We start from the raw sequence: 24876 nt of genomic DNA on the forward strand, positions 1-24876 counted from the left end.
GGGTTTTTATAACTGGATCCCACAATGTAACTGGATTACAACAATCTTATGAATGCTGTAAGAATCAATTAAAAAATCCTGATAGCAGAAGAAAAATCAGTCTCTTTAAATAAAAAAGCCATAAATTTATTGCAAATCTAGAAGTACCAGAATGTCATTAATACAGAACAAATCAGCAATCTTGTTTTTCTTTTCTTCCAAATATTTAAAACCTTGATCATTGACATACTGAAATTGGCATACATTTTTTTTCCATGCAGTTAACAGAATGGACATAGAGCAGGTCCCTCGGAAATCAGTTATAAATATTAAGTTGTATTGAACATTCATAGTAAAAAATATGTTATAAAGTGCTGAAGTCATGTAAGTCTGCAAAACTGCCACAAGCTTGAAGTTCTTCTTAAGCAGTGACAGAGGTTTGCTACATCCACCTTTTTTAGGTGTGTCTGGTTTTGACAGACACTTTGTCATTTTCTCCCCCACCCTACCCAAAGTTTTATCGATTGTCCTATTTCTATGGCTGATAAAATGCTATACAAAATGTAGCAGGTGGTGATGAACTATACCACTTTCATTTCAGTGCAGAGAAATATTCAAGCTTGTGTGTACCTGTAACCAAACTAGGCTTGTTATGTTTTTTCCCCCTGAGTTGTCATAAATTAACATTAAAGATGAGTAAAGATGGAGCAGCTAGCATTGACCGTCACCTGTGGGGTGAGACTCAGTAACAGGTGAGTAAATCGCCCATCTGTTATCCTCACATTTCCCCTCTTTCCAGAAAACTGTTAAAATGAGAAATACTATGCATGTAGTGTAACTCAAAAAAAAAAAAAAAAAAAAAAAAAAAGACCAGTTTACGTGATACCTAGGGCAACTGAGAACAATCAAGTCATGTTTTACATAAGACGCAAATTGGAACTTGTAACTGGTAACATAATGTCTCTGCTACTCCCATGTGAAACAGAAATGCTTCCAAAGTTAGATGTGTGTGTGTTTTTTTTTTTTTACAAAAATCAGAAATGCTTCAACAATTCACACTTGATCTCAGCCAAAGGGCTGTGAAGTGATAATTCAAGGAAATAACAAATCTGAGCAAAGATTCTCAAGTATTCTTAGGTGATAAAACAGATGATTTTTCAAAGCTAAGGCGATTTGCTACCCAGTGTTCCCCCTCCCCTTTAAATAGCACACATTGCCTTTAATCAAATTGAAGAATCGTAACAACCTGGCCTTTTATCTTTGATGAGAGTAACTCTACAAGAGAAAGAGTATTCTTTGAGGCATTTGAAGAACTGCAGAAAGGAGGTAAAAATGCTGCTCATGTCTTGGATTTTCTTTTCTTTTTTTTTTTTTTTTGATTACTTTAATCATCCTAGAATAACTTAATAATAAATAGTGGTTTAAATTAAAGACACTACAGTCACATATTTCTGAATAATTAAAAGCAACAGGAAACATATTTTTGAATGCTATCTTGTATCTTCTGTACTGAAATACTTCTGGTAATGACTGGCCATAAAAAGAAGTGGTCATCTTCACATTGATGAAGTTCAAGTTACATATATTTAAAAAATTTTTTTTATTAGTCAAATGTTTGGTCTATACTTCTGTGAAATATTTGGAAAATTCAAGAGGCCATAATTTCTTAAGGAAAACCTCAGTATTTTTCTTCAAAGGTTTAAAAACAAGATCTTTTAATTTATAATTCTGAAAGTAAGAAGTTTTTAAAATGATTGAAGAAAAAAATAAAATGATTGAAGATTTTTTTTGTTGTTGTTTTTTGAATGGCCAATTTCACTTCAATGACTTGGAGATCGTTTTATAAGATACTTTATTCCATGTGAGTGATCTTAAAACTACTTTTCCAGTTCACGACACAGTAGTAATATTGGAATGTGAACCAAAGAGTCCTCGAACTTATCTTTCATATTGCTACTGAGCAGAGCCACATTTATATATGGTAGAGCGTTTGGTTGTTTTTGTTTTGGCTTTAAAAAAACAAGCAAAAAGGAAAACTTTAAAGGAAAAGAAGATATTGGTAGTGCTGTTCGCGTATACATTCCCTTTAAGATGCAGTTTTGAAAGCGAAGTAGAGTGGTTGGCTTCTCCAGCTCCCTGTCTCCCCCAGCCCTCAGGCCACCCCCACCCCCAGGCCAACACCATGGCTGCTGTTACAGGAAAGCGCGTCATACTGGCTCTATCTGCACATGAACTCTGTGCTCACTTTTCGCAAGATCCATTTCCAGAAAGTCTTCGGGTATGTCTTGCAAAGCCTTCCCACGATGGCTTGCTGCCTTTGTTTCACCTGAATGAGGGCGCTGGCATAGTCCCTGTTTACACGGTCTCACCAGGGCGAGGCACACAGCAGCCACGAACATGCCAGCTGCGCAGGAGTAGAAGGCCCTGCTGTAGATTTTACTTTGGTCCACCAGCAGACCTAGGGGAGAGCACCGGCAGCCGTTAGCAACGTCCTCCCTGGACAGCCACCCTCCCACCCAGGGGCCCAGAGAATTTGGAACCTCTTAGTTTCTTTGCCTGCTTTTTTTATTTTTGTCGTCTTAAAGAAAAAAGGGAGTTCAAGGCAAAAATCTTTGCTAGACTGGAGAGAAGAACATGAATTTGCTAACTTGATCTTCACGGGCTAAGTCTGTCCTTGCAGAGAATCTAAACCAGGGGACAGTTGGATGCATGCTTTTTGGAAAGGTGATGTTAAGTAGGAAAGAGCTGTTTTATTTTCACTGGTGTTCACTTTAGGGCTCTTTTAACGGGGGGAGAAGATTTCTAATCCCAGTGACTTTAAGGACTTATTTCAGATCTAAGGTATGTAACATATCTATGTCCCCCCAAGCAGGACATATTCTGTGCTAATCAATTAGGTACATACAGAGTGTAGCTATGTGCTCACTTCCCAAACACCTTTCTTAACAGGGGAGGATGACCTACACAAGTCCCTTAGCCGTATTATTTTGAAAGTCAATGGGTTACAAAGGTTAAAAACTCACGTATTAAAAACTCTACCCTTCGACAAGTTGAGATGATCAAAACAGCCTCGAGCAACTTGGACTGTAGACACAGGTTCTAATCCTGACTCGGTTATTAATTTGGCATACAAACTTTGGCTGAAATTCTCTGGTCTTCAGTTTCCTCATATTTAAATCAAGAAGGTTGGCTCAGGTAATTTTTAATCCCTGGCAAACTCTAAAATTCAACGGAAGTATAAAAATGGAAGCAGATTTTTTTTTTTTTTTTTTTTGGTATTAGCTTGGAACAGGAAGCTAGCTCAACTCCTATGGAGGAGCAGCCAGGGTTGGTATTTTATGTATTTAAATCACCTGCAAGGGGTGGTCCCGCCAGTCCCGCTATGCTCTGGATGAAGACATAGACCCCGGCCGCAGAAGACATCTTGTCAATTCCCACGACATCATCTTCAGCAAGCAGTGGAATGTGGGTTCCTCCTATTGTTCCAACCATACACCCAAAAAACACACTACATGACATGAGACCCCAGAATTCAGTAGCAAACGTGAAGGCAAACAGAGACACAGTCAGTAAGGCGACACAGATGAGCTCGATGTAAATCTTACGGATGGGCTCCCGGTTGAGGACAAGGCCAGCTCCGATTCTTCCAAACACTTCTGCAATCGCCATGGCGGATAATAAAAAAGCAGCACGATCCTGGTCAATGCCCAAACTGATGCCTAATGGAATGATGTACAAGGATGGTGCAAAGAATCCCAGTGTTGCAAAGAGACCAAATAATGCATAACAAATGAAACTTTTCTCTTTCAAAATGGAGAAGTCTAATAAAGGGACTTTCTGGTCGCCCGGCTTGGAGCTGGCCTTCACCAGGTTCTGCTGCACATCAGCCTTCAGCTCCAGGTCCGCGTTTGCGTGACTAGGCACATTTTTAGGTGAGGTAGTTAGTTCCACTCCTGAGTCAATGGAGTCTATTGAGGTTCGTGTCTTCTCATTTTCAAGCATGTATTGCACTTCTTTCCGGTTTTCGTGGGGGATAATTTTTGGCGACCCTGGTCCTCTGATAATAATGGGTCTCAGCAGTGCTCCAAAGACGACAATGTTCAGCTGTAGCAGGCCCACAAAGAGGAGGCTGTATCTCCAGCCGATGCTCTCCTTCAGAGCCATGATTGCTTGGATAGGCAGGAAGAGAGAAGAAATGAAATCCAAGGTCAATGATGGACTTGAGACACACGAGATAAAAACATCAAGAAGTATGAGCTGGGCACGGTGGCTCACACCTGTAATCCCAGCACTCTGGGAGGCCGAGGTAGGTGGATTCCCTGAGCGCAAGAGTTCAAGACCAGCCTGAGCAAAAGTGAGACCCTATCTCTACTAAAAACAGAAAAAACTAGGCAGGCATCATGGAGGCGCCTGTAGTCCCAGCTACCTGGGAGGCTGAGGCAAGAGGATTGCTCAAGCCTAAGAGTTTGAGGTTGTTGTGAGCTATGATGCTGTCGTACTCTACTTAAGGGACAGAGTGAGACTCCATCTCAAAACAAAGAAAAAAAAAGGAAGAAGTATGGGATCCAGATTTGGTAATCTGGTATATCTAGGCCCAGAATAATAATAATCTGTATAGATATTTACTCACCATGGAGAAAGCTGTCAATCCTGACTGTCCTTTAAATTTTGGTGCATCTTATGAATCAGTAAGGACGAAATGTGCATGACAATTATTATGTATAAAACAAACATTTTTCAGCCCAAGTCTCCAAAAGATCTTTGGAGGGTGCATTTTTCCAGGTAGAGGCAAAAGAAGTGAAGCAAGTTGGTGCCTACACTGACCAACTGTGGTCCGCGGGCCAAATCCAACCCAACACAGCCATGCTGCCTCATGTACAGAGTCTACAGACGCTTTTGTGTTGTAACAGCAGAATCAAGTGGCTGTGACAGAGACTATATAATCCCCAAAGCCTGAGGTCCTTACTATCTGGCCTTTTACAAAAAAGAATTTTACCAAACCTCTGAGTTATGTCATTATGTATCCATTTAATACTCAAGAGTAGCAGATTAAATTAAATAAATAAACTAAGAGTCTAATCTGAGAATCTAAAAGGTCATATGATTATTGTAGAATTAAATGGTAGCATTCTGCAGTTAAGGTATGTCCTTAACTACCTGAGTTCTGACTGGGAGGTTGCTAGGTTGCTGACTGGGAGGCCTGGGGAGAAGGCTGGATGCAGGAATGTGAGGTAGAGGACGTGGCCAGAGAGAGCACCAGCTTCAGAGCTACAGTGGGATAGCGCAGGCCCCACAAGATCTCACAGTATCTCCTCATTATCCCTGAAAGCTTATAGGATATTCATTACAATTTCATTTTACTGCACTCTGATTCTTTGAGGGCTGAGAGTCAAGTGCGACAGACACGGTGGTGACTTGGTTAACCTGGAGACAGGCTTAGCAGGAGAGCCCCACGTTCCTGGGGAGCTCCACTTGCCTTGGGGCATGGTTCCTCCCTCAGACTGCTGTTCTCCCCTTTAATATGGAAACTCAGAATTGCAAGATATTTTAGACTTGTGAATTACTAAGTTCTTTGCGCTCCCCTGGCAACAATCAGTCTGATTTTCCTCTCTCCATTCGTGTTTCTTGAGTACCCTCCAAGCACCAGGGACAGTGCCCAGTGCTGTGAAGCCAGACAGACTAAGACACAGTCTCTATCCTCTCACTCTCCATTGGTTCTTCCTCCTCTCGATGATTTATTTTGACAACTTTCATACTGACAGAAAAGTGGACAGAATGATGTCTACATGCCCATCCTTCACCTAAACCCGACAATTAGTATTTTCCTGTGTCTCTGTCTGACTGTATCTTTCCCTTGATTTATTTATATGTACACATTCATTTTTCAGTACCACCTGAAAGGCTTCAGACATCATACCATGTCACTCCTAAATACTTCTTCCCATGTCTCCTATGAACAAAATGCAATCTACTGACATGTTCATTAAGAAATGGCTCACACCTGTAATCTTAGCACTCTGGGAGGCGGAGGCAGGTGGACTGCCTGAGCTCAGGAGTTTGAGACCAGCCTTAGCTAAAGCGAGACCCCCATCTCTAAAAATAGCTGGGAGTTGTGGTGGATGCCTGTAGTCCCAGCTACAAGGGAGGCTGAGGCAAAAGAATTGCTTAAGTCCAAGAGTTTGAGGTTGCTGTGAGCTTTGACACCACGGCCCTCTTTCCAGGGTGACAAAGTGAGACTCTGTCTCAAAAAACAAACAAACAAAAAAAGAAATAGCAGAGCAAGAAATGAATCTGGGTCTCCAAAGTTGTCTTCCCACTGTTCTAGTTTTCCTATAATTTACATATTAATATTGAGATAGAGAAATAATCTACAGATACTTCTTTTTGTGTGTAGAGCCAGGTTCTCGTCATTGCTCAGGCTGGTCTGGAACTCCTGAGCTCAAGCAATCTTCTTGCCTGGGCTTCCCAAATTGCTAGGATTACAGGCATGAGCCACCATGCCCAGCTCAGGGATAAAAATTTTGATGCGAGATTATCCACCCGCAGATAATAAACCTGACTTTTTAGCATAATTTAAACCCACATTCAATATGGCCCTTTTGAATAAGAAGAGGACATAATGGTATTAATAATCCCCAACCACTGAATTATTTTGGAATACATTTATCAAGAAAGCCCTAGCACTTAACATATGGCATGTATCTCTCCCTATTTATGTAAACTTGGACTACTATGAAAATGGTTTGAATTCCTGAAGTGGGGATTACGGAGGACAGACCCAAAAAAGGTGCTGGTGAGGAGAGGGTAATAGCCCTTCATTATGCAGACTGTCAAAGTCATCCAGACGGTTGGGGAAAGTTCGTGCAGCAGGAACACCTGAGTGGCTTCCCTGTTTCACATTAACATTTAGAGAATCATAGTCCGCCTACCTGGTGCGAAAGCAAACACAGCGAAACATTCTCCCGTGGAAGCCACCGCGGTGACGACAGAGCGTCTCTTGCTGAAGTACTGTGATAGAATGGTGACCGTAGGCAGAAAACTAAAGCAGCAGCCCAGACCTGTGAAAGGAAGTTGGAAGGAACGGTGAGACCACTACTGACGGGGCCTGGAAGGACCCGCTCTGAGATCTGGACTTCTGTTTTGGATTTCTTGAGTCTGAAGTATTGAGAGCCAAGTCATTTGTTCTGGGAAAAGGTGATGTTGCAAAGAAAAATGGCTTTCATGAAAGGGCTGGATAAAGTGCAACAGTTATTTGGGGATGGATGCTAAAGAATACATAAACTGTTCTCTGGTTTTTTCAAATTTATGTAATTCACAATGGACAAAACTATTATGGAACATAGTTTTAATTTTTTCTTTCGGCCAGGGCTGGGTTTGAACCTGCCACCTCTGGTATATATGGCCGGTGCCCTACTCCTTTGAGCCACAGGCGCTGCCCTAATTTTTTCTTTTTTTTGAGACAGAGTCTCACTCTGTCACCCTGGGTGGAGAGCTGTGGCATCAGTCTCACTCACAGAAACCTCTAACTCCTGGCTTCAAGCAATCCTCCTGCCTCAGCTTCCCTAGTAGGTGGGACTACAGATTCCTGCCACATCACCAGCTAATTTTTTCTTTTTTAAACAGAGATGGGGTCTTGCTCTTGCTCAGGCTGGTCTTGAACTCTTGAGCTCACGGAATCCTCCCGTGTTAGCCTCCCTGAGTGCTGGGATTACAGGCATTAGCCAGTGAGCCCAGCCTTGAATGTTGTTTTTACATAAGACTTATATCGGGGGTGGGCACAGTGGCTCACACCTGTAATCTCAGCACCATTGGTAGGTTAAGGCAGGAGGATTGATTGAGGTCAGGAGTTGGAGACCAGTCTCAGCAAGAGCCAGATCCATCTCCACAAAAAAATAGAAACGTTAAGTGGGTGTGGTAGCACTTGTTGTCCCAACTACTCTGGAGGTTGAGGCAGGAGAATCACTTGAGCCCAGGAGTTCAAGGCTGCAGTAAACTATGGTGATGCCACTTTACTCTAGCTTGGGTGACAATGAGACCTTGTCTCAAAAAAAAAAAAAAAAAAAGACTTGTTTTGGAAATAAGTCTCTTGATATGTATAGAAAAGTATGAAAAAGTCTTAACTCCATATGTTTGTATACATATATTTTATATATATACAAACACATATATACAGAGGATGCCCCCAAAATGTACATGCATTAAAAGATGTTGTCTATGTGATTACTTTTTGAAGCTGAATTGAAGGTACCCTCACTGCTCAGGTTTACCTAGACATGCCATGTACATCCATTTTACAAGCAATTCATACATTTTAGGGGAATGACTGATTTTACTTCCAACAAGATCTCTAAAATGTGTATACATTTTGGGGGCACTCCTGATATAATATGTAACCTGTGAGTAATAGATGGACTCCTTTTAAATGGAAAAACGTTTTCTTAGACCCCCTCAAGAGTAAGTCCAGCACCCTACACATCCCCTACCTACAGTCCTGAACCCTCAAGACCTTAACTTGAGAAATACTGGCCAAAGAAATTCAAGTCTAACTTTGAAAATGACGTCCTTTTGGCTGCAAACTATAACAGAAGTTATCTTCATCATCATCGGTAAACTTTTTTTTTTTTTTTTTTTAAAGATCAAACAAAAACTCCTGGGCACTTGAGAACAGAGTCACCGTTCTCCTGGAGTCTGTATGGCCCATTCAAACTACTGAGACCGTGTTTATTTTAAAGAAAAAGTAAAGAGAGAGAAATACAATTTGAGTTTAATTTCTTCCTTCTCCTCCCTTCTTCAAATTAAGTAGAGAACTTCAGAGCCAAGGCGCAGCCCTTACCAGAGACGACGCCAATGGCGATGTACATGTGGCAGACCTCATGTGCAAAGGAGGCGCCCACCATCCCGGTGCTGACCAGCACACCACCCAGCATCACCACCAGACGGTGTCCGAATCGATTGCTCAGGACTGTGGCGAGGGGAGCTTCGGAAAAGAACATACAGTGATATTTTAACTCCGAGAGGCCTCAGTGTGCGCTCCTCTAAAGATTCCTTCCTCCATGCCTTCCGCATGGAGACAGGATACAGGACACAAAACACCTTTCCTGCAACGGGTATGTAAGCCAGTTCAAGAATTATTGTTCATTGAAATTAGACCTTTGATTCTTCAGGCTCCCAAGTCTTGGAAGCAACCCAAATACCCATCAACCCATGACTGGATTAACAAACTGTGATATATCTATACCATGGCGTACTATTCAGCTATAAGAAAGATGGAGACTTTGCATTCTTTATGTTCACCTGGATGGGGTTGAAACACTTTCTTCTTAGTCAAGTATCTCAAGAGTGGGGGAAAAAAGGCTGGGTGCCTGTAGCTCAAGCGGCTAGAGCACCAGCCACATACACCAGAGCTGGTGGGTTCAAATCCAGCCCAGGCCTGCCAAATAACAATAATAACTACAACCCAAAAATAGCTGGGTGTTGTGGCAGGCACCTGTAGTCCCTTGGTGGGAGGCTGAGGCAGGGGAATCACTTAAGCCCAAGAGTTTGAGGTTGCTGTGAGCTGTGATGCCATAGCATTCTACCCAGGGGGACAGCTTGAGGCTGTCTCAAAAAAAAAAAAAAGAGTGGGAAAAAAGTATCCACTGTATTCAATACTGATATGAAACCAACAGGTAGACAACTACACACCCACGTGAATGATGAAACACAAATATTGTCTAGCAAGGGGGGGAGAGGGAGGGCAATTGGCGGGATCTCACCTACTGTGCGCAATGTGAGGGTGTTCAGCACGTCCCACAGGTGAAGGGCTCAACTACAACTTGAACTTTACCTTAGAATTGAAAACAATGTAACCTAAAAATTTGTATCTTCATATTAATTTGAAATTAAAAGAAATTGGTTCTATTGGAAAAAAGAAAGATTCTTCAGGGTCCTTAAAGAGAAAGCTACAACCGCAAAGATATGGAATCAGCCTGAGTGCCCATCACCTGAGGCGTGGATAAAGACAATACAGTGTGTGTGTGCACACTCGCACACGCATGTGTGTGTGTCTATATAAGTGCAACACAGATTACTATTCAGGGATAAGAAAGAACGAAATACAATATAATGTCTTTTGCAGCAACTCGGACAGAACTGGAGGCCATTATCTTCAGTAAAGTAACTGAGGAACAGAAAAGCAGATGCTGCATGTTCTCACCTTATAAGGGGGAGCTAAACTGTGGGGACACAAGGACACACACAGTGGTGTGATGGATGCAGAAGACTCGAAGGGGGTGGGGGAGGGAGTGAGGGATGAAAAATTACCTACGGGGTACATTGTGCACCATTTAGGGGATGGGCATACCAAAGCCCAAACTGCACCACTATTCAGTATCTGTAATAAAAATTGGTTTTCCTATCATTGCTTGAATCTTTTTTTTTTTTTTGAGACAGGGCCTTGCTGTATTGCCCAGGCTGAAAGGCAGTGTTGCATCACAGCTGACTGCAACCTCTAACTCCCAGGCTCAAGCCTGGCTCAGCCTTCTGAATAGCTAGGACTACAGGCATGTGCCACCATGCCCAACTTTATTTATTTTTTGTAGAGCTGGGGTCTTGCTATGTTGCCCAGGCTGGTCTCCAACTTGAACTCCTAGCTTCACGTGATCCTCCTGTTTTGGCCTCCTAGGATTATAGGCATAAGCCTGTGTGCCTGGCTGATTTTGTTTTTTTTCCCTGTACTCATTGCTTTGAATTGTTTTTAAAAAATCTCCATTTGGAATCGGATTCTAGTTAGTTTCTTTATAAGGATGAAAGTATGGTGAATTCTCAGTTATGTATTCTTAAGGAGGATTGCTAAGGGATCAATAACATTGCAGTCTATTCAAAGTGTCTGATGAATCGTAATTTGCTTAGCTTCTGTAAGCTGTCTCCCCTAGGACATATAAATCTGGCAAATTAGTTTCTTAGTTACATATTACTTAATATTGACTTGAGAACACTGAGACAAGTTAGATGTCGAGAGTTTGGTCAAGGAAAGACCACACACTAGATAGAAGGGGCAGAGAGAAAAAAAGGCTTAAATTTTGCTGGCGTGAGTTCATATATATCTATTGTGTTAGCTATTGGAATTCGAATCAATATTGAATATAGCTTATAACAAAACCACTATCATTTGGAGCCAATATGTTGGCTCAAAGCATTAAGGACTAGAATAACAGCATTTGGAAGAATTGTTTTCTGGTATTATAGTATTAAGTAGAAATTTCTTGTTGACTACATTTTTATTTTTGGTTATAAAAGAACCAAAACTTAAGCTTTGGGATTTTCTTTTTATTTAGATTACCAAGTGTAAAATTTTAGCTTTAATTCATTTAAATTATCTAAGAAAGTAAGCATTCTACGATTTAAAAATTAAGTTATCTTAATACTCGAACTGGAACGAGGAGCTATATCATGAAACTTAATAGAGATATTAGGACTAACAAGAGAAATTCCTACTTTACCCAATGGCTAAAAACACATGTAGTTGCTTCTTTAAAGAAGTATATGGCTAAAATATATATAACTTCAGTGATAACTTTGACAGATAAACTCCTGACACCTAGCATTCATGTTCAAATTAGACCCGTAAGCAACCAAGTAAAAATTAGTATGTTAACAATATTAAAACCTGATTTTATTTTATGCCCTTGGAACTGGGAGTATTATGTAATGATGAATCCGTGGTGTCCTTTAAAGAAGCAGGTGTTCGGAATTCAGAGTGTCTCCCGAAGACAGTGTTTATAATGTCATATTATCTCCTTTCACACATCCCATTTTTCTTTTTCATGTATCCTCATTTGCATGTTTCTAACCTATAATTACGAGATCAAGGCCTGGTACGCCAGTAACTTTTTGATGTTGCTTCTTTAGACAATGACTACATACTCAACAGAATTGGGGTGGACAGCTTTCCTTAAAGTAATACGCACAATCCTGAGAGTGTGCAGATGGCCGATGTCTAATGAACGGGTGTTAAGCTGATAAATTAGCCAGGTGTGGGGGCATGCACCTATAGTCCTACCTACTCGGGAGGCTGAGGCAGGAGGATTGCTTGAGCCTAGGAGTTCGAGGCTGCCGTGAGCTATGATGTTGCCACCACTCTCCAGCCTGGGTGACAGAGGGAGACCTTGTTTCAAACAGCTACAACAACAACAACAACAACAATAATAAAGTAAATGGGCTAACATAAAGGAATGCATCACACACAGCAACTACCATTATGTAGTTAGGCGGATGACAAGGGACCCATGGTCATGTCATAGTAAGGCTGAAAGAGGGACTAACCTGTAAATGTCAAGACAAACACACATATTGATATTATCCACGAGATCCTGCTATTGGATTCATCAAAACTGTCCATTAAGTCATTAAAGAAGACGCCAAACGACTTGATGATGCCATAGGTAAAGACTTCAATGAAGAAAAAGGAAACTGCTACTGCCCAGCCCCATCCTCCGTCAGGCACTTCAGTGTACACATTGGCTCTGAAACAAAGCCTTGCTTTCTTTTGGGTCATTCTTTTAAAATCTGAAATAAAAAAGTTAAAAAAAAGAATTCAGACCAGCAATAACCCCAGTGTTGCTGATTGTAATACTCTTTAGCAAACATAACAGATAAGAATTACTTACCTCATTACTTAGGTTGAATATTTAAATCATGTCCTGTTAGTTAGGATAAAGTTTTTGGACCATTTCATACATATATGTATTTAAAAATCTTTGTATTGTGTAAGGGGCCCCCAAAGAACTTGGAAGTAAGACTTTTCTATGACAGCTAAATGAGAAAAATAAACAAACATCAGGAACCACAGCAGAACACTTAGAAGCACTTTGGGGGACACAGAGTGGCCACCAGACCAAGTATTGATGCTGACCTTGAAGGAGACAAGTTAGGCAAAGAAAGAGCGAATTGACCATAAGGAATGTTGATCAAAAATGAAGCCCAGAGGCCAGGTGCAGTGGCTAACGCTTCTAATCCCCATGCTTTTGGAGGCCAAGGTAGGAGGATCACTCGAAGCCAGGAGTTGGCAACAAACTTGGGAAACATAGCAAGACCTCATCTCTACAAAAGGTTAAGTTAGCTGCACAAAGTGGTGTGGGTGCCTGTAGTCTGAGCTAATTGGGAGGCTGAGGCAGGAAGATCATTTAAGCCCAGAATTTAGAGGCTGCAGTGGGCTATGATCACATGCCACTGCATTTTAAAGAGATCACGTCTCTTTAAAACAAAAAGGAAGATTAGAAAAGGGAGACTGAAGAACAAACATTGACAGTATGTCCAGCACCTTCCACAGGGTCACAGGGTAAATTCTGGAGCGTTCGAGATACCACATGCATCTCTGCTTGGAACCACTGGCCACGAAGATGGCACAGCCAGCTCCTCCTGCTCCCATTTTCTACTCGGTAAGCAACGTTCTGATTAGGATTTGCTGCCTAGGTGGATGGACGTACCCAAACGCACAGAACGTAACCATAAATACAAATGGGGGACCTATGTCTTCTGGAAGTTTGTTTAGCATGAGTAAGTTCCTTAGATTTGACTGCCACTTGGGGTATTAGCAGTTGAATTTCTGAGCACACGACAAAACTCTAGAATAGTGACATCAGTTAATGGAATTACCCAGGCCTCATCGTGTTTTTGCATGTAAACTGCAACAAACATCAGAACAAGCAGACCTGTGTGGTAATACCACTAAGAGGAGACACTGTATTGAACGCTGGAAGGAAGTTGGTTTAACCTAGGTCTTCTGGATTGGGCTCTGGCACATTGGGCGGTACCTGTGGCTCAGTGAGTAGGATGCTGGCCCCATATACCAAGGGTAGTGGGTTCAAACCAAACTGCAACAAAAACAGCCAAACTGCAACAAAAATAGCCGGGTGTTGTGGTGGGCACCTGTAGTCTCAGCTACTTGGGAGGCTGAGGCAAGAGAATTGCCTAAGTCCAGGAGTTGGAGGTTGTTGTGAGCTGTGAGGCCATGGCATTCTACCAAGGGCAATAAAGTGAGACTCTGTCTCTTAAAAAAAGAAAAGAAAAGAAAAGTGTCTTTTTCAAAGCCTCAGCAATTACATATACTTTGTCTTTGTTTTTGAGACAGAGTCTCCATCTGTCATCCTGGGTGGAGTGCCATGGCATCATAACTCACAGCAACCTCAAACTCTTGGGCTTAAGTGATCCTCTTGCCTTAGCCTCCCAAGTAGCTGGGACTACAGGTGCCTGCCACAACACCTGGCTAGTTTTTTTTTCTGCTTTTAGTTGAGATGGGGCCTTGCTCTTGCTCAGGCTTATCTAACTCATGAGCTCAGGCAATCTACCCACCTCAGCCTCCCAGAGTGCTGGGATTACAGGTGTGAGCCACCACACTGGCTGCAATTACATATGTTATGAAACAGTGATGTGTATTTTTAGGCCAATTACAAATTAATGATATATAATAATTAGTGAGTCCACAGTCTTAAAGCTCTTAGTGGCAAGTAACCTCAAGATTAAGAATTCCTGGCTCAGGCAGTGCCTGTGGCTCAAGGAGTAGGGTGCTGGCCCCAAATAGTGGAGCTGGTAGGTTCAAACCTGGTCCCGGCCAAAAACTGCAAAAAAAAAAGAATTCTTGGCTTGGCGCCTATAGCTCAAGTGGCTAGGGCGCCGGCCACATACACCAAGGCTGGTGGGTTTGAATCCAGCCTGGGCCCACCAAATAACAATGACAACTACAATAAAAATATAGCCGGGCATTGTGGCGGGTGCCTGTAGTCCCAGCTACTTGGGAGGCTGAGGCAAGAGAATCGCTTAAGCCCAAGAGTTTGAGGTTGCTGTGAGCTGTGATGCCATAGCACTCTATCCAGGACGACAGCTTGAGACTCTGTCTCCAAAAAAAAAAGTAAGAATTCCTTATATATTACCCAAAGCAATTGACAGATTCAATGCAATCCTTATCAAAATACCAATGACATTCTTTACAGAAATAGGAAAAAAAAAAAAAAGAAACACCTAAAACTTAAAGTAATCCTTCACAAAATGCTGGAGGCATCTCACTACCAGACTTCAAAATGTACTATCATTCAAAGCTGCAGTAACCAAAACAGGACGATGCAGGCATAAAAACAGACATAACACCAATGGAACAGAATAGAGAACCCATGAATTAATCCTATAGCTAAGTGATTGTTGACAAAGGGGCTGAGAACGCTCACTTGGGAAAGGACAGTCTCTTCAACAAATGGTGCGGTGCCAACTGGATACCCACATGCAGAAGAATCACACTAGACCCCCACCTCTCGCCCTACACACACACAAAATCAACTCAAAATGCATCAGAGACCTAAAACCAACAAAGTAAAAAGCATGCAGAAGAAAACATACCGGAGAGGCTTTGTGACATTGGCCTGGGAAAAGATTTTATAAACAAAAGCTCAAAAGCACGGACAAGGAAAGCAAAAATGAACAAATGAGAGATTATATCAAATTAAAAAGCTTCTACACAGCCAAGGAAATAAAAAGAGTGGAGAGACAACCTACAGAATAGGAGAACATTAGCAAACTACGCATCTGGCAGGGGATTAATATCCAGAATATACCAGGAACTCAACATCTCAACAGCAAAAAAAAAAAAAACCTGATTAAAAAATGAGCAAATGATCTGAACAGACGTTGCTCAAAAGAAGACATACATATGGCCAAGAAGTATATGAAAAAAAAAAAGCTAAACATCACCAATTATCAGGGAAATGCAAATCAAAACCACAATGAAGTTTCATTTCACCCCAGTTAGGATGGCTATTATCAAAAAGACAAAAAAATAGCAAATGGTGCAGAAATGGAGAAAAGGGAACTCTGCTGGTGGGGATATAAACTAGTCCAGCCACTGTGGAGAAAGAAGAGGATGGAGATTTCTCAAAAACTACAAATAAAACTAACATATGATCAGCAGTCCCACCAATTGCCATTTGTCCAAGGGAAAGAAAATCAGCGTGTCAGATAGATTTTACTCCCATGTTCTATTCATTACAGCCAAGATAATGGACCAAGCCTAAGTGTCCAACAACAGATGGATGGATGATGAAGTATGGTACACAATGGAATACTATGCAGCCATAAAAAGGATGAAGTCTTGTCATTCCTGACAACATGGATGGAACTGGAGGACATTATGTTAAGTGAAATAAGCCAGGCACATAAAATTAAAAACCACATGTACTCACTCATACATTATATGTGGAAACTAAAAAAAAACTTGATCTCATAGAAGTAAAAATCAGAACAGATGATACCAGAGGATGGGAAAGGAAGGATATGGAGATTCATTGAAGGACACAAAATTATGGCTAGATAGGAGGAATAAGTTTTGGTGTTCTGTACAGGATGAGGATGACTAGAGTTAATAATATATCATTTCAAATAGCCAAAGGAGAATACTGAATGCTCCCAACACAAAGAAAAGAAAAATGTTTGTTAGTAATTAGATATGCTAATTACTTTGATCTGATTACTAGACAGTATAAGGATGGAAACATTGCTACGTACTCCATAAATAAGTGTAATTATTATGTGTCAATGAAAAAATAGTAAAAAAAAAAGAATTCTTTACAAGTATACAGGTGTACACAGGTGAATTTTTAGGGTGCACATTTATCCTTGGCTTAGCCGTAAATTGTCATGTTCAAGTTACTAAGGCAAAAGTTTTATTGATAATAGAGGGTAACTTAAAAATAACAGGATCCAACTTTATCCCATCTTACTGGTTTCTAATCTTAAAATTGAATATTCTGCATTTACTTTGCTAAATCTTAAAAAGCAGCCAATCCGACCTAATTGAATATCATGCATCCTATTGATGCCCCCTTCCCATAGTAGCCTAGTGCTTAGGAAGGACTATATATTTCTATTACTGTCAGGATGTTTGGTTAAATGAAATAAGGCATAAGATGCTTTAAGAAGCTTACATTCTCTACAGCAAAATACCCCTGCATTTTGACGGGTGAGATGTCTCAGGGCTGAGAGCAAAGACAAAGGTGGGAGAAAGGCAGGCAGGTGGCTCCAGAGGTAGGCTGAGCAGCTGTCTTCCCACATGGAAAGCAACTGATTTAAGATGGGAGCCAGGAGCCCTCCAGCCAATGCAGCCTTCACAACCCCCCTCCTCATTAACCTCCCAAAAGTCACTCTTAGGAAGAGAGGGGCTGGGGCAGGAGTGAAGAGCGCCAGGCTCATGATTTAGAAGACACCCCTGCCCCCCAAAGTGCCTGTGGATTCTGGCTCTAGAACAGTGCTCCTCCCTGGGGAGGGAGGGCCATGGTGGCCAAGGCCTTTGTCTTCATCCTTCAGGCCACTAGTCTGAGCTTTTCTTAGTGAAGACCACAACTCCTTTACTAGCCTCTTTAACTGGCTCCACGTGTCCACTACAATTAGTATGTTTGAAATGCGACATCATTGTGCCATTTTTCTGTTCAGACGTTTTCAATGGCTTTCCTCCTTTAGAAGACTAAAATCCACCAAGTAGCCTGGGTTGCTTGTTCCCTTGTTTCTTTCCAGTTCTAAGACTTGAGTCATTTGCCACGGTCAGGTCATAGTCCGTACCCACCATGCTGTGGTCATGTTACTCCCCCACGCTGGGATGCTGCTTCTATAGCTGGAAGCTGGCACAGAATAACTCTAAAGCCTTGTTCCATCAAATACTCCCTTCTCCATAGCACATCCTCAGACCAGCTTACCCTAAGAGCTCTCTTCTCCGTGTGACAGGTATCATTTAATGATGGAGTATTATACATGTGCAGGCATTTATCTTATTTGCTTGATTAAATTACAAGCTCACAAAATTTGGGGCCTATATCTCTTTGCACCACCCCTCCCCCGACCCTTGGCCCTGTACTTGACACATAATTTTTATTTCCCAACAAAGTACCTACTAGGTGTCAGGCTCTCTGCTTTCACTGTACGGATACTACAGTGAAAAGACAGTGATGGTGTCTGCTTCCAGGGACTCAAATAACTTGTTGATAATAACAATATGAAAACTTAGTACAGAGATGCATCCTATTTAAAACCATTCAGCCACGTCCTTCCATAGTTCAGCACATTTCTGACGAGCAGTCAGGACTAAGTGGTTACTAAGTACAGGGTCACACTGGCATGACTATTCTAACCCAGAAGGGTGTCCATAAGGTGTTAGAGTTTCAATGGAGGGCTCAGAACCTACCTGAATCAAAACATCTTGGAATAGGGTTAGGATGAACCTGTAGCCCCCAAATGGAGTTAGAATTACTGAATGTTAAAGCTGAAAGGGACTTGGAATCTCATCTTGTGCAACAACTCTGTAAAATCCTACTCATTTTGCAAAATAGGGAATCTGATCCCCAGACAGGTGATGGGAAGGGATGTCAGCTGTGTAGGATCTAACTGTTGAAGCATGATACCTGATTCTATGGCTGTGGGTAAATCATTTCTTTTGTCTATTTTCTTTATTTTTCCCTTGAGACAGAGCCTCACTTTGTTGCCCAGGCTACAGTGCCATGATGCCAGCCTACCTCACAGACACTTCAAACTCCTGGGTTCAAGGGACCCTCCTGCCTCAGCCTCCCAAGTAGCTGAGACTATAGGTACCTGTCACAACACACAACTAATTTTTCTATTTTTAGTGGAGATGGGGTTTCACTCTTATTCAGGCTGGTCTTAAACTCCTGAGCTCAAGCGATCCTCCTACCTTAGTTTCTCATAGTATTACGGTTATAGGGATGAGTCACTGTGCTGGCCTCTTTTCTCTATTTTCACCTAAAATCAAAATAACTATTAAGAAAAAAAAAAGAGTTCTCAACTAGCCTCTGATGATCTCAGGTCTCTTCCTGCCCTAAGAATCTATAATTCTATGATAGTCTTTGACACTGACTTGCTGTAAATTATTCTTGGAAGCCCTTTAAAGACCAGGCCCTGGTTTGGTCTTCTTGCAGGCTGCATTACTATTAACCTGTTGCACAATCTGGGGAAATGCCTAGATCCCACCATTTTAATCGACAGTCTCTCATACCTTTTCCAACTATAAAATTCTACAATTCTGAATGGGGGTTCCTGGCAGCCACCTTTCCTTCACCCGAATGTTCTGGAGGAAGTATAACAACAAAATCACTGGCCAGTTTGGAGTGCTTCCTAGTAGCATTTGGTTTTCTTAAGCATCCCTTTCAAATAAGTGGATGTTTTTCCAAAGGCTTGGAAATCAGTTTACCTTTCCAAAGGTACACTAGAAAAGATTTGGTCTGAGAGCATGAAAAATGAATTGCAGACCATCAGAATGTTAGTCGAAGGTCAGTTCAGAGTAAAGTTCAAAATGCCAGCTTTGGATGGAAAGGGGACTGGCTACTGGTGTAGGCAGAGCCTCAGCATATGTCCTGGGAACCTCTATTCTTCTCAAAGGTGTAGCCTGGAGAACAGCTTTGACAAGTTGTTTCTAGTTCCAGTTGTCAAAACCAGTCTGTATTTGAAGTTCATCTGAATTTTCGATTAAAAAAAAAAAATCCCTGGTAGAGCCTGGTAATTAATGTCTGTAATCCTAGCACTCTGGGGGACCCTTTGAGCTCAGACGTTCAAGACCACCCAGAGCAAGAGTGAGACCTCATTTCTACTAAAAATAGAAGAAATTAGCAGGGGTTGTGGCCAGTTCAGGGCGCCAGTAGTCCCTGAAGGCTGAAGCAGGAGGATGGATCACTTTGAACCCGAGTCTGAGGTTGCCGTGAGCTAGGCTGATACCAAAGCACTCTCTCTAGCCAGGGCAACAGAGTGAGACTGTCTCCAAAAAAAATACAAAATCCCAAACCTAATCTAGACCTCTGCCTCACAGGGTTAAATCACTAGAATATAATCAATTTACCCATTTTACAAGACCATGATGTTGAAACATGACCCCTTAATTTAAGTGTCCTCCTCAGGAGTTCCACTGAGGAAAAGTCCCTTTTTGGAAACCACAGAAGGAAAACTCAGGATTAGTGGTACTCATTTAGCTGGAAGGAGCTTTTCCACTTGGCTGCATGGTTTATTTCATACCGTATGTTTCTATCTTGGACTCTCCTCCCTTAATTACGACAAGAGGTGTTTCTACTGTATCATCCTGGCAGGATGTACTGTTGACCCCCCAAATGCCACGTAATGGTGCTTGGGACACAGGGAGATGCATCAGTTCGAGATATCAGCATAAGCACTTGGCATTTTTTTCTTTTGCAAACAAGACACCCGTATACTATGATTTGCAAAAACAATAAGATCACTGAGAAATCTCATTCCCAGCGCAGAAACTGTCTCCTGTGAGAAGGAGCTGGCATGGAGTGTCTAACTGTGCAGACAGAACTGGCTTCCAGGTTGACAAGTTGTAACTGCGCTTCCCCAGTTGGCACCGGGAGCTTTTCCTAAGGCTGACGTCCCCCACGTTTGGAGCATTTTACGTACCACCCAAAAAACTTCTGTGATCTTTCTGCTGGGGGGAGCAGGGGAGGTGATAAAAAGACAACAACAACCCAGAAGGAAATAACCCATTTCCTCTTGCAAACCATTCTCTCTGGCTACAGAACAGGTCGGCTACACCAGCGCTTTCCTGCGGCCGGCAGCCCCGGGAACCTTGGAAGTTGCGCGGGACCAGCCGTCAGCAGCTGACAGTTCTGACCGTCAAGGTGTAGGACCCGCGCTCTGCAGGAAAATCTCTGCCTTTCCCGGGGGGTGGGGGTGGGGGCAAGCGGCGGCCATCCAGGGGTACTGGTCGTGTGTTCGGAGGGGGAGACAGACAGGGAGCCCCACTTTCCCCCGCGCTGCCTCAGTGGCCGTCCTGCGTGCGCGCGCCAGCCTGGGGAAGGAAGGTACCTCTGACATTTCGCTCTAGCGACGCGCAGCAACTTCATGCGGAAAACCCACTGAGGGGCTCAGCCCCCAGGCCCCGACTCGCTCGACGACCTGGAGCCCCCTAACTCGGGATGGGGGGGGTACTCAAAGACGAGGCATGCCTTTAGGCATTTTCCGGGATCCAACTGTACCAGGGTCACAGACATGCAACTTTCGGCTGCCCAGACCGGCGAGAGCGCGTCATCCTAGGGGCCCCGAGCATTTCTAACTGTCAGAGTATTTTTCGGAGCAATCTCTCCAAAATGTTCAGATGTTTAATGGTCTCCTCCGCCTCCCATCCCCAAAAAGGCCCCAACACATATTTTTAAAAAAACGACCCATACCCCACAATCAAACTTTTAAGCATGTAAAATAATAAAACCAACTCACCAAGTTAGAAGGGAAGAGAATAAACCCCAAAAGGTTCTCAATAAGGCGGAGGCTTGGCCTCCCCCTTCTTATAAGCCGCTCGGTAACATGAGAAAAGGTTTAACCCCTTAAGGGGCGGGCCCGAGTCTGGCCCAAGTTGGCTCGGGCGGGTGAGGCCGGTGCTGCCCGGCCCTCCACCCACTCCCGCGCCTAGGGTACCCGAGCCACACCCTCCCCCCGCCCCCCACCCGGGCTGCCTGAGCTCGGGGCCGTGCGTGCTGCTGCCAGCGCCCCGGCCCCGCGTCGCTGCCTATCTCTTATCCTATACCGGCTGCAGCCGGTCTCCGCCGGCCTCGGGGGCGCGCCGCCGCCGACCATGTGCTGCGAGCGCAGAGCGCCGCCAAGGAGGGGGCCGGCCTGGCGCGCGCGCGCCGGCCCACGTGGACCGGGGCCGCGCCGGGCACGCGCCCGCCCTCCCTCCCGCTGCCAGGGCTGGGGGTCACGGAAGGTAACGGCGCGCCAACCCCGGCCCGCCGCCACCGCCAGCAACGTCGGGGTCCTTGGCGTGACTCCCCCAGTGCGGGCGCGCCTGGCCCGACAAGAGCCCGGGGCTTGGCTGCGATGCGAGTAGGAGCGCGAGCGTGCATGGGAGTCTGGGCGCCTGCACCTTGTATTGGAGCGCCCCGCGGCCACCTCCCCGAATCCCCCTGGCGAGCCCATTGCCCAGCCCTGCCCCGGGTCTGAGGATCTGGGGATTTAGCGGGGAGGGGTAACGCGCGCGCTTGCGCTGGTCCCGCGCTGCGCTCGCGGCGGCGGCTTCGCGCCCGCCCCGGGCAGAACAGGTTCCTTCCAGTTTGGGTGTGAGCTGCGCGCGCGGCGCCCGAGTTCCTCCTGCAGCGCCCACTTCCCTCAATTTCGTCAACTCGCGCACCCCCGTGGTTCCCCTTCCGGGAGTGGGGCGGGAGTGCCGCAGTGGGCCCCAGGGAGCGAGCGACCGGGCTGCTCCGGGTGCCTGGTTTGCCCCCCTTTTCTGCTGCTGCAGCAGCCACAGCATCCGCGTTGCGCGAAAGGAATGCGAACAGCGGGGCTGAGTCAGCATCCCCGGCCCGAGGCGCGCGCGCACCCTGCCGGGCGGGAGGCGACGTCGGCACAGGTGCACTGCCGCCTGGCCGGCGGGGAGCCCTCAGTTGGGGGCCCGGAAGTTTAAGGAGTAGGTGCCCCTCATCCCGAAGCCCCCGACCCCCAAGGTCACTGCGGACTAAGTGGTTGATGCACGGAAACCTGTTATGAGCTAGCTCTTCCTGGGGACAAAGCAGACATTTCAGAGCCCGCGGGGAGCGCAAACTTGGCTTTTCGGTCGCCACTTCAACATCCCTAGGGTAAATTTGGGAACTGGGAAACAAAAGCCATATTATTTACATGCCTTATACGGACTAAGCTCTGGCTGCTTCCTTCATTGGGGTTCGGAGAACGTGGTTCTGATGTCAGAAACTCAAGAGAGCCTAGTTTGGGAGTGCGTGCACGGAGGAGGGTCGTCGCCCGGAGGAGTTGGGCTCTGAATTTTAATAAAACTCCTTCCTTGCTGGTTGGTTTCTCTCGCCGTTTTGGGATGGGGTAAAAGCCATCCTTTGCTGTTAACTAGCTCTGGTTGGGTTAAGGTGGGGAGCAGGATCCTGGGTGGATGTTAGGGCCGGTACTGTACAGCCAGGGTTCTGCTGAGTAGCTTTGCAACCTTGGAAGAGTAATTTTTTAGAGGGTTATTTTTCAAATCTGTAAAAAGGGGACTAATAATGGTATTCCTAGAGTTGAAGGTTTAATTTATGATGTCTGTAACGTTCAGATCACAGTGACTGGCATATGGGAAGGCTTCAGTACCCGGTAGCTCTTACTCTGTTATGATTTATGGTTTATGAAGGCCAATTAATTGCTGACTCCAGCCAGGCGCTGGGGCTCACTCCTGTAATCCAAGCAATTTGGGAAGCTTGAGGCTGGAATATGAGACCAGTCTGAGCAGTATAGCCTGCTCCCCCCACCTAAGAATTAAAAATTGGCGGGGTCTGTGGCTCAAAGGATTAGGGCCCAGGCCCCATATGCTGGAGGTGGAGAGTTCAAACCCAGCCCTGGCCAAAAACTGCAAAAAAACAAAAACAACAACAACAACAACAAAATGGGGCAGCGCCCTGTGGCTCAGTGAGTAGGGCCCTGACCCAAAATACCGAGGATGGCAAGTTTGAACCCAGACCTGGCCAAACTGCAACAACAACAAAAAAAATGAAATAATAAAAATAAGCTGGCTGTCCTAGCACTTTGGGAGGCTGAGGCAGGTGGATTGCCTGAAGTCAGGTGTTCTAGACCAGCCTGAGCAAGAGCAAGACCCCATCTCTAAAAATAGCCAGCACTGTGGCTGGAGCTTATAGTCCCAGCTACTTGGGAGGCTGAGGCAAGAGGATCACTTGAGCCCAAGAGTTTGAGGTTGCTGTGAGCTTTGACGCCACGGCACTCTACCAAAGGTGACAAAGTGAGACTGTCTCAAAAAAAAAAAAAAATTAGCGGGCTACCCTGGCACCTGTCTGTAGTTGCAGCTACTCAGGAGGCAGAGGCAGAGGCAGGAGGAACCCTTGAACCTAGTTTGATGTTGCAGTGAGCTATGATTGTGACACAGCACTCAAGCTTGGGTGACAAAGGAAAACCCTTAACTCAAAAAAAGAATAAAAAATTGCTGCCTCCAGCACATGCCCTGCCAGAGATCCTTGTTTGAGTTCTTCGGAGAATCTGCATGGAATGATATTTAGAAACTGATTTTAATGACTGTAATGAAATCACTTAATGCTAAAGCAGGACTACTTATAAGCATAATCTTTGATATTTAGCATCTTACACTTTCATGTCGAGGACCTGCCACTGGACTCAGTATGGAAAGGTCATAGGTAATAGTGAAACACTGGGGACTGTATTGTCTTAGAGGTCTAAGGGTGCAACCATCTAAGCAGGTCGTATAACATTTCAGTATTTCAGCTTCTTGATTTTAAAAATTAGACAAATAATGCCTAAAGCCTTAGAGTTGAATGAATGATTCTAAAACTTGCATCTGTTTCATAAGTGAAATTTGGCTGTTTTTTGGGGGGGAGGATAATTGTAATAATGTATTATTATTGTTACCACTGATATTAATCTTTGTTAAAATTAATTATATTTTTTTCATGTTTGCTTTTTCCTAACACTGTATTAAGCGTCATGCATGATCTGATTTTAACCCCATCAGCAACCTTATGCATGTGACCCATTTTACAGATGAGGAAAGTCAAGGCACTGAGCATGGGAGGGATTAGCCCAAAGTTACACATTTATAGATATACACAGGCCCTTTTTGTGACTAGAGATCACCTGAGGTTGACGCTTGCTATCTGTGTTTGAAAAATGGAGAGGTCACTGGAAACCCAGCCTTAGTGCAGGCTCTTTAGCCACAAACCGATGACTTTTGCCCATTCTGGTTAAGGGCTGGCTTCACCTTGTTCCCTCAATCCTAGTGAGATCAAGCGTGAAAACCCCTGCTTTCTTAACTTCTCCGTGGAAAGCACTGCATTACCATGCTAGGCAAACCCCCCCAAACAAAACTAACTCTGTTTAGTTCTAAATAAGAACAAAAGAACCTTTGGAGTCTGGAGAACA

General features: G+C 44.0%; 2 protein-coding genes across 8 annotated transcripts in view; one reads left to right on the forward strand and one right to left on the reverse strand.

The window, feature by feature from the left end:
• Positions 1-24876, forward strand: part of ARSG (arylsulfatase G) — a 126062-nt gene that overhangs the window by 7368 nt on the left and 93818 nt on the right. Inside the window, exon 1 of one of the 6 annotated variants that reach the window (XM_053568047.1) lies at positions 19462-20633. The exons of 2 other annotated variants lie outside the window; for them this stretch is intronic. The gene's annotated coding sequence lies outside the window, so the exon portion shown is untranslated. Of the gene's footprint in view, positions 1-19461; positions 20634-21668; positions 21716-22065; positions 22587-24876 lie in introns of those variants that run through there. 3 more of the 6 variants (XM_053568048.1, XM_053568050.1, XM_053568044.1) reach the window with 3 other exon arrangements.
• SLC16A6 (solute carrier family 16 member 6) lies at positions 101-21439 on the reverse strand. Of its 2 annotated transcripts, none has more exons than XM_053568051.1 (6): positions 21229-21439; positions 12283-12525; positions 8813-8956; positions 6909-7037; positions 3333-4148; positions 101-2437 (listed from the first exon to the last, which is right to left on the reverse strand). In XM_053568051.1, exons 2-6 carry the CDS (start codon positions 12512-12514, stop codon positions 2187-2189), a joined length of 1572 nt encoding a protein of 523 aa, XP_053424026.1. In that variant the 5' UTR covers positions 12515-12525; positions 21229-21439; the 3' UTR covers positions 101-2186. The 2 variants fall into 2 exon arrangements, with proteins under 2 accessions (XP_053424026.1, XP_053424027.1); XM_053568052.1 differs by lacking the exon at positions 21229-21439 and adding an exon at positions 12627-13777.

Source organism: Nycticebus coucang, chromosome 18 (assembly GCF_027406575.1).
Source record: "Nycticebus coucang isolate mNycCou1 chromosome 18, mNycCou1.pri, whole genome shotgun sequence".
In the NCBI taxonomy this organism is placed as follows: Eukaryota; Metazoa; Chordata; class Mammalia; order Primates; family Lorisidae; genus Nycticebus; species Nycticebus coucang.